Consider the following 20,057-nt stretch of genomic DNA (forward strand, 5'->3'; position numbering starts at 1 on the left):
TTAACATCACAACTCATGTAATGTAACTCTTTCTCTCTTACTATTGCCTGACTTTGATTGGACGATCCGCCCGGAGAGTCAGTGAGTGTCAGGTGACGACCAAACTACCGTGTTTACCTAAGAAGTACTGAGAGTCATTTGACACCGACACCAGAAGACTAAATTTAAAAAAATCCATAATTAGGTCAAACATGAAAAAGGTGTTGAAGCACCAACATCTACTTGTAATCACAGCATCTATTAAAGGAACAATTTAATACTAACAAGACTTTAGCAGTGTGTGTTGAAGTCTATTAACTCTATTGGTAGTTTCAAGATGCAGATACAACCCCATTTATATGCTTTTATATTGTACGAGTAAAATATAAAATAAAATAAATTCTGAAGTAAACTTCTGACAACGATACAAACGTCTGCTAATTCTCACTTCTATTTAAACCCGATTCATCTTCCACCTTAGCTTCTGTTCAGACATTTCTCTAAATCACGTCTCTGTCCGACTGAAGCAGGAAGTCATCCCAGTCCGTTGACAACACCTTTGCACACAAAGATAAAAGGCCAGAATCATCAAACATGCTCGGAAGTATACAACTTTTTTTTAGTACGTTACAAAGCAAACATACTCGTACGACACGACCACAATCCTCCGCACACATCTAGGTGAAAACCACACACACAAACACACGCCCAGCTCGGCGTTAACAATAGGCAGCCGGGCCGACAGCACTCTGGTGACATCTGATACCCTCAATCGCCTTCCTGCTGTTGATGGTCTGAGGAGCTTCCACTCATTGTCTCGCACAGATACACCCACCGTCGTAGACACACCGGTTCAAGCGAACATCTGCCGTTTTTTTTTTTTTTAACCCCCGCTGCTGCTCGGGACGCACAGACTTCCAACTGACGGCGCTCGGCTCGGCTCGGCCCGTGGTTCCTCCGATATTTCTTGGTGCTATTCCAAACAAAGAGAGAGTAAAGTGTTGTTTCCAGGACAAACACATGGCGCTGCCGGGGACGTGTGCGTGTTATGAAAACAGAAGCCGATGCGATGACGCGAGGCAGGAGCAGCAGGAGGAGGAGGATCAGGGGAAAGCAAAGTCACACCGGGACCTGGAAGGGAACTCCCTCGGGCCTCTAAGCCAATTACCAGAGCAGCATTGATTGAGGCAGCACTTTAAGGCCTCATCTACACAAGTAGTCCCTTAATACACTGGTCAGATGATGGGAGCGCCTCGACCACAAACCATCCACAGGCCACCATTTGCATCCATTACGCCGTCGAAGCGGGACCGAGCCCGAGATGCTAATACGACAATATTTTCCCTGTTCGATCACTCAAGCGTCGACGGTTCTGCTCGGAAACATCTCAACATCACACGAGGGGGGTTGGATCCTCCTGACCCGTGTGTCCAGTCAGCACCTCCACCCTCCCATTAAAGACACCATAAAGACTAATGAACAGAGAGGATCAATGTAGTGGATGCACGTTGGATTAATGATTAAACAAACAGCTGCCCACCTTCAGATTAGATCCTGGACAAGACCACCCTCTAATCTGTCTTTCAAATGACATCATCTGAGGCGCCGTGATACGAGCCAAACACAATTACTACACATGACGACAACACCTCAAGTACGAAGGTTTATGTCCCCGATGGTATCTAGACGTCCAGTGTCCAAAAGGTTGTCAACATCATAGTCGAATCCATTGAATCAGCTTCAATCCATAAATATTTTTCTCTGGATTAATCATCAGCCAAAATAACCGCTGCACTCATAACATTCAACAGTTGTGTTAGAATATTTGCACCTGAACGCACCACAGGCGACACAAGGGTCTTCATTCGCCTTCCACTGTTGCATGAACACATGGAAACTAAATATGTTGAAAACTAAATCTATTGGTACAATTCAATTTTATTTATAATGTCATATCATAACAAAGTTACCTCAAGAAACCTTACAGTTAAAGTAAGACTATATTGACTATAAGTGAATAACAGTGTGACAGTGGCAAGGAAAATCTTCCTTAAAGAAGGCAGAAACCTCAAGCAGAACCAGACTTTGGCATACAAGCTCAGAGTAGAACCATAAAAGTGATGAAAGCAGAAATTTTTGAAAGTTAGTTTTGAGTATTTCTCCCTCCTCAGAATACATATTTAGAAATATGTTAGTAATGTTACAAATACAAGTACATTTACTAACAAACAATAGAATATTAATGGTGTTACTTTAGTTGTCAATAATGTGAAATTACTAAAACGCAAATAGAGCAAGATTATCAATGTAAGATGAGCAAATATTGTGACATGAAACATCCAATTGAAAAAATATTTCATATAATCTAATGATGTCTTAAACCATTTGAGTAGGAAAAAGAGAGAATTAAGTCCGAAAACACATGACTAGAAATAAAGAAGTAGTAACTAGCCGTCGTTAAACTCTCTACAAGATGGGTTGAAATAGTTTCACTGAGTGTATGGGGGCCACTTTAACACAAGCGCGGGGGACACATGTGGCCCCCGGTTCCAGCATGATGGTGTAGTCGCAGGAAGCCATGGACAGAAAGTAGGTTGTTTGTGTTTATTACTGTACACAAGTTATACAAACATATGCAATGCATTAGTTGATTAAAAATTTAGGCCAGACTTGAGCCGTTTGTGTATTATTTTATTTAGGTCAAGCTGTGGCTGCTGAACTGGTGAAGTTGACGCTGCTCACAAACATTGTCTTCTACACAGAGAAGCGCAGCAACATTACCATAATCATTTCAGAGAATCTACAAACGTACTCCTCCAGATTTGGCACGGAAATCTTTTTTATCACTATTCTCTTTAAAAGCAAATCCAGCTCTGGATCTAAGCTGGCGCTCTGAAAAAAAATAAAAAATCTGATCCAGGATCCAGTTTTGGTGTGAAGGCGCTGGTCAGATGCTGGGATCGTTTGAATAAAAGGCAACGATGACGCTCGCCGTGACAGAGACACACAATACTGGCCGACACAACAGGCCATTCTTTCAGATCGCGCCACAACACTTCACAGCTGAGTCTGAGTCGCTATTCTCCTGCTGTTCCCCCCTCCATTCCCTCCCGACCTCTCTCTCCTTTCAATACAGGGGAGAAAGAAGGGGGACGGAGGGAGAGGGGGGGTGAGGGGGTCACGAGTAGAGAGCGAGGCACTCCGTCCAAGCTGCCGTTAGTTTGGCACAATAAAATGTGTGGAGAAGAAGCCATTGTTTGTCGTTGACGGGAGGCAAGGTGGTTTGAATCCACAAGTAAAGCACAGGAGGGTGAGTCAGGGAGAAGAGGGTGATGGGAGGGAAGAGTAAAGAGGGGAGAGAAGATGTGGCTGCAGGAGGCAGTGTAAGGAGTAACGTCCTCTAACGGCAGCATGTGTGCTTCAACATCCTCCTCCCACACGGTCACACCACCATCACATGCAGACAGGTTTCGCCGACTCTCCTCTCCGGGGTTTAAAACAGTCCCACCTGCCTCTGTGTTCCTACCTCTCTTCCCCACATCCACCCACATCCTTTTTTTTCCAAATCTAAATCCCGGAAGTCAGGGCATCACTCCCGGGAGCAGAAGTAAATGTCACAGATTTACCTCCGTTGCAAGCTGCTGCCGTCCTTCCCCGCACGCCAGTTCCTCGCCTGTGTTCACGAGGATAAATCCAGCCCAGAACGTTCACGGATCATCCAGTGGTGTCGGTGTGTGTGCTAGCTTCCCATCTTGTGAGCTCGCGCAGGCGAGCGGGTGCAGCTGCCGTTTTTCTTCAAAGCTTCACGAGCAAATTATGAGTCCAGCCCAGCTTAGAGGCTAAGCCAATGTGAGCTATTCGCCCTCCAGTTTCAGTCTGAGGCCAATGGCTGCTGCCCCACAGCCCCCTGCATGCTCCCGCCCACAGCCACCCCTCCTTCTCTTCCCCCCTTCCTTCCCTCCCTCCACCTCTCCGCTGTCTTCTTCCTCCTTTCCCTGCTATCTTAGTCATAAATACAGACTCTTGACATTACCTAACGCATGGCTCCTCCTGATAAACACAGCAGCTTTGTGCAGGTCCACTGGCTGAGAAATCCTCACCCTGGGTGAACACCGGGTTACAGGACAGGGGGACGAGGGTGGGGGGGGATTTAGATTTAAGATGGGGGTACGCTGGCATGTGGTGTGAGATAAACTGATTATGTTGTCAGCCTATTAAACAGAGATGAGTAAATAGAGCCGAGACCGGGCAAACTAAGGGTTAACAATCAACATTCCTCACCTCAGGACGGGAGACTCGGATTTCAGCATCTTCCCCTTATCTAGGATTTGTAAACATTCGGAGGATTTGCTTTAGGGTTTTAGGGATTTATCCGGCAGCGTGCAACCTGGGAGCATGTCGACGTCGACTCGCTTGATTCAGTCTAGAAATAATTGTGTCATCGTCATCGGTGGACGCTCAGATTTGATCAGAAGATACACATCAATGGAATAACTATAGAGTCTCCACTGCAGGCAAAGTCTGCACAATGTCAATATTTTGATGCATAAAAGTCATGAAAGCAGAAACGGTTGACAGTTTTTAAAAGTTAGTTTTATGCGTTTCTTAAATATCTAGAAGTAGTTATATTTTAATGTTTGGTAAAACAAAACGTATATCTACTAACAAACAATACAATAATAATGGTGTAATTATACTTGCTAATACCCTAACTTACAATGCAAGTGTCCTACACCCCCATCATATTAAAGCTCTTTTTCCATGTCCGTATTGTTTTTGGGATGACACCCCCCCCCCCACATGACTCACTGTATAAAATGTGGCTCCTTTGGAAATGGAGGGGCCTCTAGTACACTTGTAGCAGCATCTTTACAACGTACATTGCACAAGCATTACAACATGTCGTTTTCCTGACGAGTTATGGATAAAAGGCAACTAGTGTTTTGATTTGAATGTCTCCTCTTAAATAGAATATGTGTTTGTACAAAACTCTCTTTTCATTTAAATATTTACATCAGAAAATGTGCTTAAACCCCGCCAACTGAAAACACCTTTTCTGGAGATTAAATCCCGTTTACCATAACCACACCCCCTCCGGTTTGTCACCGCACGTCATCAATCCTGGAAGTCTCCAAGGGACTCGTTGTGTAAACAAAGCGGGGCATGATTACAGCTGGCTGGAGGAGGAGTGAAGCCATTATTACATCGTAATGGACTCCGCTCTCGTAACCTCTTGTTCGCCTAGATTTCAGATGGGGGAGAACTTTATAGAGTACTAAGTTAAAAACATGGTCATGATGAGAGACTTACTGCATCTTAGAGAGGAATACTTTATCATTTAAAACATGTGAGTGAGTCAGGAAAGTTGGGTTTTGACTTGAGTTGCCATTTAAGAAAACAAAAGCAGGGCCTGTGTGTCTTCTTTTGATACTGTCGAAAATACTGCAGTTGATAACCAAATACTGTCCATACATTTTTACTCAGTTTTCCACCTAGCATGCTTGAACGAAAACCAGGTAGAAAGCTAGCCAAGGTAAACAATGTGCCCGACAGGTAGACTCAAGGACATTGTTGTGTCCAGCTTTGTGCTAATCTGAGCTAATTACGAGCCGTGACATTTATAGTGGGAAGAAAAGACGGCGCCGACAATCCTCTCGCAGCACGGAACCAGCAGCACCGCAGCAGAACTGCTAACAACACAGCTATGTTTGGACGCCAACGTCGCTAGCTAAAACATGTTAGCATAGCATAGCTGAGCCAAGTGCTTCAAGCCATGTTAATAAAAACAACTGTGACGACGGGATACAAACCATCACAAGACACTCAGGCACAGATTATTCTTGTAAAAGTCAACATGACGACAACAGAGAAGCTTTGTTCCGTCAGGGAGTCCAAGGGTTCCTTCTTCATGACATCGAGCGTACAAATCCAGCAGCGACTCATCAAAAAAAAAGTGCAATCGAATGAATTTCTCCCCGAGAAATTTGCGGCTATAAACCAGTCGGGCGAGTGATCGGGTCTGGTGTGGGGACTGCACCGCCTCACAAAGACCACTATAGAAGGCTTTTGTGCAGCTGCAGGACAACATCGCGGCTCATTAATCAGACACTTTGAAATGAACTCTTGAGCAAGGCTGGCCACTTGGACGGGTCAGCGGTCGAACCATCACCGCCCATCAGTGGTATTTATGGTTGCCTCATTCATATTTTAGTCATTTACTTTCCAGATGCACCATCACATTTAGACTCCGACGTCATTTACTTTTGTAAGAGGTCTCTTCTTGAGCATTATGTGCATAGATGTGTAAACTTAATAATGCTAAAAAGTGAATAAAACAAATCCAATGCTTTAATTCTAGACTAAAAAACAAGGTATAAGGGGGCACAATTCGTGACTTAAGTGTTGAACACAGAACCTTCCAAGCTGCATGACAGACACACCATTATCTACACTTGTGTCCTAAAGCAACAACACTTTTTTTGTCACCTCAGTCAAAGTTTCAACATTTAACAGCTAACTTTTACCGTCTTGGCCAATCTGCTCCGCCAAAGTTCACCTTCAGAATGTCGTAAATCCGAATTAATCCTCAGATCAACATCAAAATATTATCATACGTTCATTTTCGCATCAGTAAACTCTATTATTTTGCAGAACAGACATACACAGCCCAACATTACCTCCTTGGCAGAGGTATTCAAAGCTAAACAGCTAAATAAAGGTTTATTTAAGGGGACAATCTGTGAACAAAAACACCTAAATATATCTGCTTTTGTGTCGTTGAAAGGAAACGAGGCTCAAATTCACGTCCTTGTTTTGATGCTCGAGTGAACAACAACACCTCCTCACCAGGATCTTTGGTCAAAAACCGAGCCAAGACGATATTGTTGATGAGAAAACGCTGGGCTCACGTGTGGCTGGGTCGAAAACAGATGCATTAATCACAATTACACACACACACACACACACAACCTGCACCTGTTTCTACACGTCACTACTATGTGAAGACACGTACGTGTCCACCATAGGCATTTTTTCGTGCTGCCGTCGAGCGCCGGGGAAAATCACGTTATCTGGTCACATGACCCGCGAGTCGGGGCGTATGTGAAAATGGGGCGAACAGAAGCTGGGGCCCGCTCATCCGTTACCAGAATGAATGGGCCGTCATTAGCATGAGGCTCCCCGGCAGCACCCTGCAATGCAGCGACACACACAATGGCGAGCGCCACGCTTCACCCTGCCCCCCCCGCCCCCCCACCCCGGAGAAGCGCTTTTGTTTGAGCGGCATCTGGACCTGACCTCCATCCATCTCAGGCCAATGAAGCCAGACCTCTTCCCCACGTTCTTCTCCTAACCTCACCTTGTCTTAAAAACCTGCCTCAACAGCAGCAAGCATCCCCTCCTCGTCCTCCTCCTCCTCCTCATCGTCCCGCCTCCCCTCCGCTATACCTTGCTCATCACCCCCACACCTCCCTCCTCCTTCTTCCCTCCCCTTCCTCTTCAAGTGAAGGAGACCTGCCATTGCTTCCTGAAAAGAAGGTCTGTGTACGAGTGGGCCTTACAAAAAAAGCCTGCGGGGTGAATTAGAAAAGCAAAGAGGAAAAAGCACCAGGGCTACTGGCCATCTGTCCCTCTGGGTTGGCCGTGCCTACCCCGGGAGTGATCGCCCCCCACCCCCTTTTTTTTTTTCACCCCCCCCATAATTCCCACCCCGACCCCCACCTAGCCCTATATACACAGCATCAGCCACACACTGGCTGCCATGCATACATCAGGCGTGATGCGGCGAAGAAGAAGACGAAGACGGAGCTGCCACTTGCCTGGATGCGGAGCGAGTCTGGAGCCGGCAAATCACACCATAATCCCTCTCTTTGTGCGAGCGGCAAACAGAGAAATGTGTCTCACACAATGCCTTCTCCGAGATCAGCAGTGGAGTGGAAAACAAGGAAGCGAGCGAGTGAAGGACAGCGAGGAGGGGAGGAGAGAGAGAGAGCGAGCGAGAGAGAGAGAGAGAAGATGGAGGGAGACAGTGGGAGCAGCCAGAGTGTGACAGAGGAGAGCAGCAGCACAAGCCACGGGGACGACGCCGACACTCGCTGGAGGATTTGAAGTAAGGGGGGGGAGGAAGAGAGTGGGAGGGGGGGGAGTCAGGTGGGGGGAGGGAGGATTGGTTTGTGGCTGGAATAATGCCCGAGATAACCCTGGTCCCGGAGCGGCAGCTGTAGACGTGCGAGAGGGGGAGACGAATCCCACGAGAGAGCAACTTCTCAACTTATCGCTCGTGACGTTTGCGGCACATGACGACAGTGACCATCAGAGTGAGGGGGGGCACTGTAAACATAAACATCTCAGCCAGTGGTGTGGGCGGGGGGGCACCTGTTCGAGTCAGGCAGGCCGGAGGAGAACACATGTGCCGGGGGAGAAAGGGGGGAGGAGACGGAAAGGGAGCAGAGAAATGTGGCTCTTTACTCAAATGGCTTTTGTCTTTTCTGCTTCGTCATGCACTGTATTTGCATGGTGTGGGAGACGCAGGAGACGACAAGCAGGAGGTGGAGGAGGTCGTGGGTCACCTCGGCACGAGTAGATGTTACACTTTACAAACCATTCAACGCCAAACTCCAGTGTGTGAGTCACAGCAGGACGACCAAGTGACTTTTAATTGATCTCAAAGTACAGTTTGTTTCTTCTACGTCACAAACACAGACCAAGGTATTTAGACTGAAGGTACAGATTTAACATTAAAAGGTTCAAAACGACAGATCAACTGATGGCAGCTTCAGTGACGATACGATTCATTGTTCTGCAGCAACTAGTCGCTTTGAGGGTCAGAATATTATTAATAGTATTGCAACAGCGCCTCCATCAGGCCAGGTGTTGTATTACCGAGACTGCTCTGAAAAGCAGTTTCATCTTGTAGCCATGGACTAGTTTTAAGTCAAGGGTTGAGCTTTCAAGACTGGATCTACATAGAAATACTTGGACATGTTTTTCTTATAGAGAACGCATGTTCAAAGTGCGTCTGTCGTCTCCATTATAAAGTGTATCATTTAACCAGAGGATTTAAAATACACAAACTTTTTATTTGCAAAAGTCAAATGACTGAAATGTCCCACAAACTTTTTATGACAAGAACGCATGAGTCAAATGAAAACACTACAAACTGAACACTGAAATATTTGTTTCCCCCATTCGTCCTTGAAGAAGCTCTCAATTTCGTGCCAATATGATTAAAAGGGTTGGGGTTTTTTTTAGTTATGAAGAGATAACTTATATGAATAATTGTCCCCACTATGCATCATCAAACGTTAACCTCTTCGGAAAGAGTTTGGTCATCTTATGACGAAGAACTGTCTGTAACAGATCTTTGTTGTTTTTCCCCAATTATTGTGTTGAGATTGCAGCAAAACTCACTCTAGCTTCACTTGTTTCTCTTCTCCTTCCTTAACTGATGAACATCCGTCAGATACTTGGTTCAACTACAGATTAAAAAGCCGATTTTCATCATGAAAGCAACATGTATGGAGCACTCTCAAACATCAGTCACATGACTAAGATACATGTCCACACACCAGGATATGGACGATGACGACACAATCACAGACACAAAGAAACTGCGTCTCCTTTAGTATGAAAATACGAGAAACGGAGCGGCTCGTTCTTCGTGTGCCGAGGCCGCTCAATCCCGCCATGTTTGTTCATCACATAATCGGGCGCAAATCTATTTTCAATATATCAGAACATCATAATCCCCGTCAGGGCATGGCGGGAGGATTTGCCGGTCACATGGCACGATTGCAATAGACGGATGTTGGAGGGACAGAATGAAGGAAAAGTCGTCCAGCAAATGACTTGTAAGTAGAGTCTCCGAAACACAGATTTAGGGGAAGGACTTAGTCGCAGTCATTTTGAAAAAAAAACACACAAAAAAAACTAAGCATCCTAACTACAACAAATGTGACTTTAGACTGAAATCCTCAAATGGTATTATTAGTCGGGATAATCTTTTCTCTCTGAATGGGAGGCGAGCGCAAATGAAGATGGGCCTTTGGCTCGTGCGTAAGAAGATTTTCTTTTTGATTCCCTCGAGTATGTTTCAGTGAGAGGGTGAAATCCTGGAGTCAATACCGAATAATAAAGAAAAATAAACGACACACCTGTGAACCTACATACAAAATACTTTGTCTCTTCCAGGACATAACTGTGGCGTGAAGCAAGTTTTTGTTTCATTTAACTGAAGCAAAATATTTGATGAACTGCAGGGTGAGGACTAGGGATGCGTCGATACTGGGTACCATAGTGGCACCATATATGGTCGTAACAAGATTCCAGTTCTACCTTCTAAATAATAACTATTCTGACAGAAAAATACTTTTATAAATCAACAAAATATAGCCGTATAATAATACTGGTACCAGAAAAAAGTAGAGTGTCCAAACGTAACATTTAAAGATGGATCCAAAAGTTAGAAATCAAACACACTCAAAGTGTCCACATAGGGTCTTGGTGAAAAAAAGTGTAGAAGACCTTCAGCTAGTCAAAGCGGGTCATTGGATTGAAGGCTGGTTAACAACCAGACGACCGTTTTAATGACTTTAAATACTCACAAGGCACAGCGTGGCGATACAGGTTGGCGCGGATGATCTTCTGAAGCTCGTGGTCTGGCGACGACTTCTGGAACCTCAGGCTCAGGTAGTGTTTCAAGTCCTTGTTCAGCTTGTGACCTACGGACACACAGGACACGTTAGTGAGCGAAAGGAACATTTGTTTTTTTCCTCGGTCGTTCCTCACATAAAACATGATGTAATCTTGGCAATAAAAAAAGAAAATAGACAGTGGATTCATTGATCTCTACTAGGCTTGAATTGGGAGGCTTGTCCTGGACTCCACCAATCAGGAGGTGCATGTGCTGTTGGCCAGGGTTTGAACTTGGCTCCCACACACACACACACACACACACACACACACACACACACACACACACACACACACACACACACACACACACACACACACACACACACACACACACACACACACACACACACACACACACACACACACACACACACACACACACACACACACACACACACACACACACACACACACACACACACACACACACACACACACTCTCACAATGGGGCCAGATGGTCCGAGCGCTCCGGCTAACGCCGGGGTCTCATTTAAGGACCATTAAATGATTCCAAATTCGTCGTGTATGTCTGGGACTACTGGCAAAATCCCTTCCTCTGGGAGGTGTCGGGGTTCGGTCGGGAGACGTTCCATGGTCTAGTACTAGTGTTTTATCAGAAACCCTCGAACCCCAGTTGATTCTCTGAGGTCTTGGTTAAACGTTTATGGAGTCCTTGTTGGTCCATCAGAAGATGAACAATAAATCTGATGAGCAGATCAAATGTCTGGATGTGACTTCATCACTTTTGACATTCATTCTTTCTGCCAACTTATATTTATTAATATTTATTAATATTTTGCTTCTTTAACGAAAGCCGTGTGTGTCCCTGTATCTGTGGTTGAAAGCATGAACCATCAACATGTGTAAATCGGAGGCAACATACAAGTGAATGTATTCTGCCCACTGCTCCAGCGCAGGCAAAGCACAGTCAGGGAAGTTGTTACCTAGCAACCATCTGGAGCCGACGACCACCATTACGGCCCGTGACGAGCGAGGACTCGTCTCAATGTATACGTGGAAAAAACAACGCACGAGATCCACGTTCTTCACATGGTTGGGTGTGAAGTCCTGCATTGGCGTTGACCGCCGTGTTCGTCTATGGACACACACCGAGGGGGGGGGGGGTTCCTGTGTCAGACTCGCCTCCTCGGAGGGAAGGGTCCCCGTCAGGAACAACCCCCTCCTGCGGGTGAGCACTGTGAGCGGAGAGACGCCCGCCCAGGTGTCGCCCACCATCGCTGGGAAAGTCATCAAATATTAAATATTGATGAGGATTAAAGAGGCGCCGGATCACAGAGGAACGATGTGCTCGGTTTGTTTGTGTCGTCACCCATTAAAATTCAATACATCTTCATCACCGACGTCAGATCCACGTATTACTTGTTTATTACTAGATGTTTATGAGCAAACCTTACATATACAGTTGGTTTGTGATCCATCAGAAATATTTAAAGTATTCATATGCGTTTTGAACAAAATAATGCATTTTTTTCATTTTGGACAACAACAGAAATAAAGAAAAATGTAATGAAATATATTGAATATTTGGAAATTCTCTTTGCAATGGGTTGGTAAAAATGACAAATTATATTAAAATAAATTAAATACAGATTTATGCCCATGATATGATATTTTTAACAGGTAATGTTTGTCAAATATAATTAAAATGGATGGTTTTGTTGAACGCCTCTTCCTTTAGTTACAGTAAATACATTAGCAACACTTACAATAATAATAAATTTTATTTGATGGCGCATTTCAGGACATCCAAGGACGTCTTACAGAGGATAAAAGCAGCACAATTTAAAAAAATGAAAATACACAGTAAATAAACAGTAAAAATACATATAAATTATTACAGAGAATAAGTCAGTTTGAAGAGGTGTGATTTAAGTAGTGATTTGAAAATGTCCAAAGAGTCCAACTGTCACAGGTTATCAAACCCAGTCTGAGGGGCCACGAGGAGCCTTTTGCCTGCCTTTTTATTGAGCCCCCATTGAGTTAAACTATCTAAAAAAAATTAAATCGTATCTTGGTATTTCAATTTAATGTAACAATTATTTTGTATTTTAAATATATTGCTAAAAATATGTATTTAAATGTAAAAATATACAATTATTTTAATAACGCATTTGTCTTTTGCCCATCACAGTAGTTACATTATATAATGTGGCCCCTAAAGAGATGTAATTGTCCGCCTGTGTATCAGGACAAACCATCCAAAAAAAAAAGAAATCTGGCTCCTTCTGTCACTTTTAGAAACCATGACCCTTGTAGCCAAAAATTATCTGAAGATGCATTGCAAAATATCAACCTTAAATGAAGTAAAATAACTAAAAATAAATAATGTATGTAATTATATCAGCCTAATGAAACTACCGTGTATTTTCCTCCCTAAGAATCTTACAAATGAGTCCCAAAAAGCCTGAAGAAGTCAGAACCAAAAGTGAGGCGAGAGGCGGTTCCTGGAAGATGTGAGCCAGCAGGAAGGGAAGAAGAAGGGAAGAAGGGAAGAAGAAGAAGGAGTGCGTGACGTGACGCTTCTGTCCCTGTATGGACGACAGTGAGGAGGAGAGACTGGTTTGACCCAAATAAGAGCAGATTATACCCATCGCTCCTGCCTCCAGTCAGCATTACATAACCTTAAATCTAGTTATGCATCGCTGTCCCATCTCGGTACGTGAGCGAGAACGTTTCACATCAAAGAGGCGACGACCACATGTGCAGATGTGACCTCGGCCAGATTCTCCTGCACGTCAAAACATGTCGCTCGCTGGCAAATGAGCAGACGGCCGCTCCAGACATTTCGGCCAATCGCACGCAGCCTGGAGGAGCACGTATCCGTTCGTCATCATCTTCCACCTGAGAGGCTCTCCTGCAGACGACAATATGGCTCGGGAACATCTCGGACGAGGAGGAGGAGGAGGTGAGGTGAGGAGCACGAGATGAGGAGGATCAAGAGGAAAGACTCGCATTCATAGAAATAACACACCATTTGTGTGCTTAAAACTGACGTTATTTCCAGACCAACACTGCCCCCAGTGTCCACAAGCACCATATACTCAAGTCTGCTTCCCACAGATCCGTTGCCACAGCAACCCGCGGCTGACCAGCTGAGTGATGAGCGGTGTGATTGTGATGTGCCGCCCCCTAGCGACAGATCCTGGAACCGCATTTGTAAATAAAACGTAATTTATAGCGGGGGATGTGAGATCAGCCAAGTGGAACTGATTTGCTTCAAACGTCCAACTGGAAAGAGGGAAATTACTTTTTTTTTTTTTTCTATCACTGGAACATCACAGAGATTTTTTTGGGAAATAAATCTTGACATTTTAAACGTCAAACTCCATCATTTTGAGAATTGGCTTTTAGAGCAATTTACTATACAATTAAATGAAGGGAAAGGCATCATAAAAAGTTCAATTAAATGACAATATCCTTTGAAACGTTTAACGTCTCAGAAAACAACAGACATTTTAATGGAGGAGAGTTTAACGCAGCATTAAAGACAACAAGTCATAGTGAAGGAAACTCTACTGGAAACTTTATATTTCTAATGTTTCACAGGTAAATTCGGCCAAAAAATGTATGAATAGTGTAGTACGTCACACATTCAAGCAGGGTTAACTTGACCTGCCAAGGGAAGATCAGACTTGGCCGAACGTCTGGGAATGTAATCCTCACTGTCATCTCATCTGATTCATTATGTCGGATCTTTGTGTGTGTGTTCGAGTGTGTGTGTTCGAGTGTGTGTGTTCGAGTGTGTGCAAAAAATGACAGTGAGACGGATTGTTTACTGAAATCCCTCATAGTTAGCGAAGTAGAGGTTCCTCCTGAAGTTAATTAAACTCTGGATTTACGCAGCTACGCATGACTGACTGGCAGTTTGAAATGAAAGCCAAAGAAGGTTATACTTGTGGCAAATTAAAGTGTATTGGTGAAAAGGTGAATTTCAGAATTTACATCGGTTTACAGTTCATTTGCAAGTATAATACAAACGTACACAATTTTCGTTTTCTATCCATTAAACACATTGCATACGATCGTAGCATTTTCAACTACAATCAGTCAATATTTAGCTGATCGAACAAGATTTTGGAAGTTTTTAGAGATCGAAAATGAGAAGAATTTTGAAACCTTATTTATACTTTTCCATTTTACTGTTAATAATTCTAACTTCATTCTATTTTATTAAATTCAAAACGTTATAAAATTACAAGTTAGTATTAAGAATATCTGTTCTTTCTTCATTATGCGTCACGTCATGTAATAAATGTAAATGGTGTTACTTGTTCACTATGTTATATATATTCATTTTCCCTTTTGACCAATTGTAAACGTAGATTTTTATTTTACTCCTTGTAATAAATCTTAATTTTAAAGCACATTGTCTTTCATATTCAGGAATTGAAAAAGAACATAATAATACAATACAATCAATCATTCAATCACTATGATATAAACAAAATCTCACTCAACATAGTTTTTAAATTGTATTTTGAAAAGCTAGTACAACAGAAAGGCCTACACATCAAACCATAATATCCTCCACAACAAGTTCTTTCACGAGTCAAAATAGTCAATTTTGTTATCACTGCATCCAGTCCAGGAGCCAACAACTCACAACAATACGTGGTACTCAGCACAAAGTGATGGCATTTCCTCCACAGGACTAATAATATTGTGTTTCCTCTGCCAGATCCCAAATAATGAGCGCGGAGTAGGAACTGGAAATGATGGTTTCTAAACAGTAAATTCCATTGTTTCAGGAGCTTCCTGTGGGTCTCAGGACATCCCGTCAGTCAACAGCCAACTCTCCAGTTACAGATGAAAGCAGTTAGACCAGTATTATGGAGGGAGGAGCGTCTGGGAGAGAGGGGTGAACATCGGGGGGGGAGGCAGATAATCAAATACACTGACGCCTGATAGGATTCACTTTTTTTTCCAGCTGGAAGTGAGATAAAGGAGCTCCCTTCTTTCAGCCATTATCCATCTACTGCCGACACCAGTTTCATCTCCTTGTGTTTGTACGTCTGTCCAAACGTTGTCTTTTAGGAATGTTGCAAATGGACAAGGAGTTCTTTTTGGTGATGTTCTGCAGGTCTTACAAATTTTGGATGAAAGCTTTGTCCTCGTCTTGTATTGCTTCCAAAATTGTAAAAAATAAAACAGACTTCTTTGATAAATATCATTCAATCAAATAAAAAACTTCAAAGAGATAGTTCACCCAATTTCACCAATTTTCTACTCGCCCTCGACCAAGGAGTGTCAGTATTTTCAGACTAATGTGTGTGTTTTGGGAGTTATGGGCTAAAATGTATGTTCACAAGATTTTTTGTCAACGTCCTCATCGTCCAAAATTACTCACTTTAAAACATCCAAATACCTCTGTGGTTCTCTATTGTAATGTTCGTCTTGTATTGAAGAGAATTTTCTTGGATTTTCTTTTTAAAAAGTCTATATTTTAAGGTTGTTTGTGGCAAAAGCTAAAAATCCAACATGCTAAATAGACAGGAAGTACCCTGACTAAGCTCCCAGTGTCTACTGTGTACACTGGTAATATATATATATATATATATATATATATATATAAAAGAAGGAACAGATTAGTCCGAAAATATCAAAACGCTTAGTCAACATGATTGTGAATAGAAAATGAGTCCCAGCCATACAGGGTGAGAGGTGGTAGACACTTAAGTTATGCCTGTTTTTGTTGCTTTTTAGCAAAACACTTAAAGCTTAACCAAGAATTTATGGTGCCAATGTTTAAAAAAAAAAAAATCAAACCACTCACTACAAACCATCATGGATAATTTTCTCCGTCTCATTTTTCATTTCCTCTGAGCCACAATGAAAGGGCGGAGGGAGAAAAAGCGACAATCAAAGCGACTGAACGTAAAGCTCTTTCTGCTCCTCCTCGCTATAATTATATTGAGCCGCACCCAGAACATCTTTCATGTTTAAGTCTCCACGAGTGCAGCTCCGGCGTCGCACCGAGGGCTGACGAGAGCCGTTCCACCAGAATGTTTGAATCAAACCCGTAGAAAAAGTTTGATCACGGCACCGAGTCTTGATGCATTAACATCCAAACGGCTTCATTCTAAATCAACAATTAGTCATCATCACACGAAAGCTGTAAAAACTTCACTTTCATTGATCCGTTTTATTGCAAGATGTTGTTTTGGGTTCATCGCAAAGCCTCCAAAAGTAGCAGGAAGCCATTATTTTTATGAAGTTTGGCAGATTGGACGAAGCCAAAACCATTTTTTTTTAACTTACAAAGTAAATGTTTTCCTTTCGCCTGTAAATGATCCTAACCAGACGTTCTTGTTCAATCCGACCGCCAAACAGAGCAGAAACATAATCTCCGTGTAAACAGCGAAAATAAAAACAGACTTCGCCTGGCCCGAGTCGGGGAACAGAAACAGAACAAGTCGAAATGTCAGTAAGACAAAATATAGGTGCAAATATGATCTATGGATACGAATCCACCAGCAGAACATGATTTACGTCTTTTTACTAACATTTACGGAGCCCTGTAGATGACATAAGTGATATTTTATGTGTGTCATGAACCTTTTTTATCTTGTGAAATTAATATATTGAGATATTCATATCTCACGACATTCAGTTCTCCAATATTTCGTCACGCAAGTTCATGACACCCAACCATTGACCAGTGATATTCACCAGTAGTGATGGGGAAGCAGTTCTTTTTAGTTTGTTTTCATCCAAATTATCACAATACTGTTACATATTCAACAGCACTGTATGGATTTTTTTTTGCTTCAAATTATATTTTCGTTAACAGTATTCAATGGTTTCATTTCAAAAAAGTGTGTTGAAAATAAAATAGTTTGATTTGTTAATAAAACAAATGCAAATATTGACATTATTTGTTCATCGCTGTCTTGCAATTAAACCTCCGGCTGCTAGATGGCAGCAGTCACTACATCCCATGCAGCAAAAAATGAATTCTGTGAGATCCCGCAGATGACTGGGGACGAGAGGATGCAGTTATACAGCCGATTCCAGCAGCCCAGATTTTGGACTTTTTTCTGTTTCAAACAAACAAAAGCAGTTACGACTTCGTCAAGATTCATGTGGTCTTTAAAATTCTGCAACACCAGAGTCAAGTACTCGACAATACTACAAATATGTACTTGTTTCTAAAGTATGGCAACATATCGCTATATATCAGATGATTGTACCTGTATTGTGATCCGTATAATATCGGAAGATTCTTGCCTTTTACACACCACTAACAGTTATTTAGTCTGTCCACTAGATGGCGTCACTCATTGTTTGACCGTGTTATCTCGCGAGGACAAATTGTGTTTCTGATTCTGGTGTGTTTTAAGATCAGTACGGTGAGTGATTAGAGTAAGTAGTAAATTTTAAAAAAAAAGCGCTAAACAAATATAAATTACCTACAGAAAGAAAGAAATAACTAATATTATCAGTTATTCTGCTCCTTGAGTGTGTGTGAGACCATATACCGTTTATTTGTTTATTATCATTACATTAATTTATGAGCAGGTTATCAAAGACCAGGAAATGAAGAATTATTAAAATATAATGCCTTCGCTGTACAGGATACTCACACGATCAGGCTTTAACAAATATCTACTTACCATAAAACTGAGGTAACTGTAGAAAAATACTTTTAAAAAACAAAAACTAAGATATAAAATGTATTAAATAAACTCAATGGTGGGAGCAGATCTTAAAAAAAATCCTGTAAATCATTTATAGTCAAGTTTTAAAGTTGCTTGTTTAGATATGTTTAATACTATAACATAATGGATCACGTGTACCGCTGGAATCACTTGTTTTTAAAATAAATAAAGCTGTAAAATACACCTTGAAAAGACCAACAGGCTGAATCTTACAACTGGACGAACACAATGATTCAGATGTTTTGTGCGAGAAGGCAGGCGGCCCAGTCCTGACCCACTTCTTCTGTGCTGCTGAGTCTGAGTAAGCAGTGCATGATGGGAGAAACAGTACGGAGGAGAAGCCACAGACAAAGACGCACACATGCGAACACACACACACACACACACACACTCACCAAGCAAAGCAGAGGCGGTGTGTTCCGCTCCAGTGCGCTGCATCTGTTCACTTCTAAATATAACCAGCGGAACTCGGGCCCAATGCTCAGTGCTGGAGCAGGACGGAGGAAAGAAAAAAAAAAAAAAAAAAGGGGCCACATCGGAACACAGAGGTTGACATGTTTTTAATGACCAAGAAGAGTGGAAGCTTTAGCTCGAACATCTTGGGATGGTTCAGTGAGAGAACCAGGATATGTCTTATTTATTCTCCGTGTTACTTTGAATAATTCACCAAACCATTTCTAAACATTTGTAAATGTGTTATGTGGTATTTATTAGTAATTCCAGACCAGATCAACCCAAAGAGGGAACTATGTCCAGATATTTCAGGTGTTAACTAACCTGGCTCTTATTATATTAGCTGCTTTGCATTATGGGAATTCAATATGAGGACTGGTGTTCCTTAAACAAGGAAAGTGGTCGGGCGCCTGGTTATGACATCACATCCTGCAGCAACGATTGGATTAAAAAAAAAAACTTTTCACCACATAAGATACATTTATTAAAAACAAGGATATGAGTCATGATCCATGTATTGTACTATTGTTGCTATTTTATTTATATATTGTTGCATGGAAGGAAATGGACAGAAACTTGGAAATGACATACTAGAAATGTTTAACTTGTAGTAGAAAGTAGGGCTGAACGATTAATCGCATTTGCGATATAATCGCGATATAAGATAAAAAAATATTAAAGAAATTATTAAAAGTTGCGATTTTATTTAATTTTATGTTCATTTGATTTTCGGGCCGACGTGTAGTCATGTGACTTGCGACATAAACACGCTTTAACCCGTCGATCAATGACGTCTACAGAAGCTAAATAAAATAGTTTGATTTGTTTATTTACAATTCAAATGCAAATATTGACTTTGTTTGTTCATCGTTGTCTTGTAAGAGCAGCATATATGACAACTGTGTGGATAAAATACTACCAGTACCTCAATAATATAAACAACATGTAGTATCAGCGTCATTATCCAAAAGTGTGACTTGGACTTGAAACAACACACGGAGTGAGTTGATACAGAGGCGACTGATGAAAAAGATTATTTTCCAGTACATTTTCCTGCCCATCCTGTATATTACATCTACAAATCAACACTTGTCAAATCAATCAATAAAATCTTATCACTTTCACCAATGATGGATAATAATGTTTATTATGCGCCCCAGCGCCCTCTGTGGGCCGCCACTGTAATTGTGTATGACAGGAGATGCACTGAAATATGACAGTAACAACAGCAACTGTGGAGAAAGGACAGAATA

The 20,057-nt window shown here is 42.2% G+C and overlaps 1 protein-coding gene across 11 annotated transcripts in view; it reads right to left on the reverse strand.

The window, feature by feature from the left end:
* Positions 1–20,057, reverse strand: part of LOC148059677 (membrane-associated guanylate kinase, WW and PDZ domain-containing protein 1-like) — a 64,387-nt gene that overhangs the window by 32,016 nt on the left and 12,314 nt on the right. For 10 of the 11 annotated variants that reach the window (XM_087782244.1, XM_087782240.1, XM_087782243.1 and 7 more), the window contains exon 2: positions 10,581–10,697. In XM_087782244.1, coding sequence (XP_087638370.1) covers positions 10,581–10,697 — 117 coding nt within the window. Of the gene's footprint in view, positions 1–7,796; positions 8,045–10,580; positions 10,698–20,057 lie in introns of those variants that run through there. The other variant, XM_087782245.1, reaches the window with a different exon arrangement.

Source organism: Callionymus lyra, chromosome 19 (genome assembly GCF_982586985.1).
Source record: "Callionymus lyra chromosome 19, fCalLyr1.hap1.1, whole genome shotgun sequence".
In the NCBI taxonomy this organism is placed as follows: domain Eukaryota; kingdom Metazoa; phylum Chordata; class Actinopteri; order Syngnathiformes; family Callionymidae; genus Callionymus; species Callionymus lyra.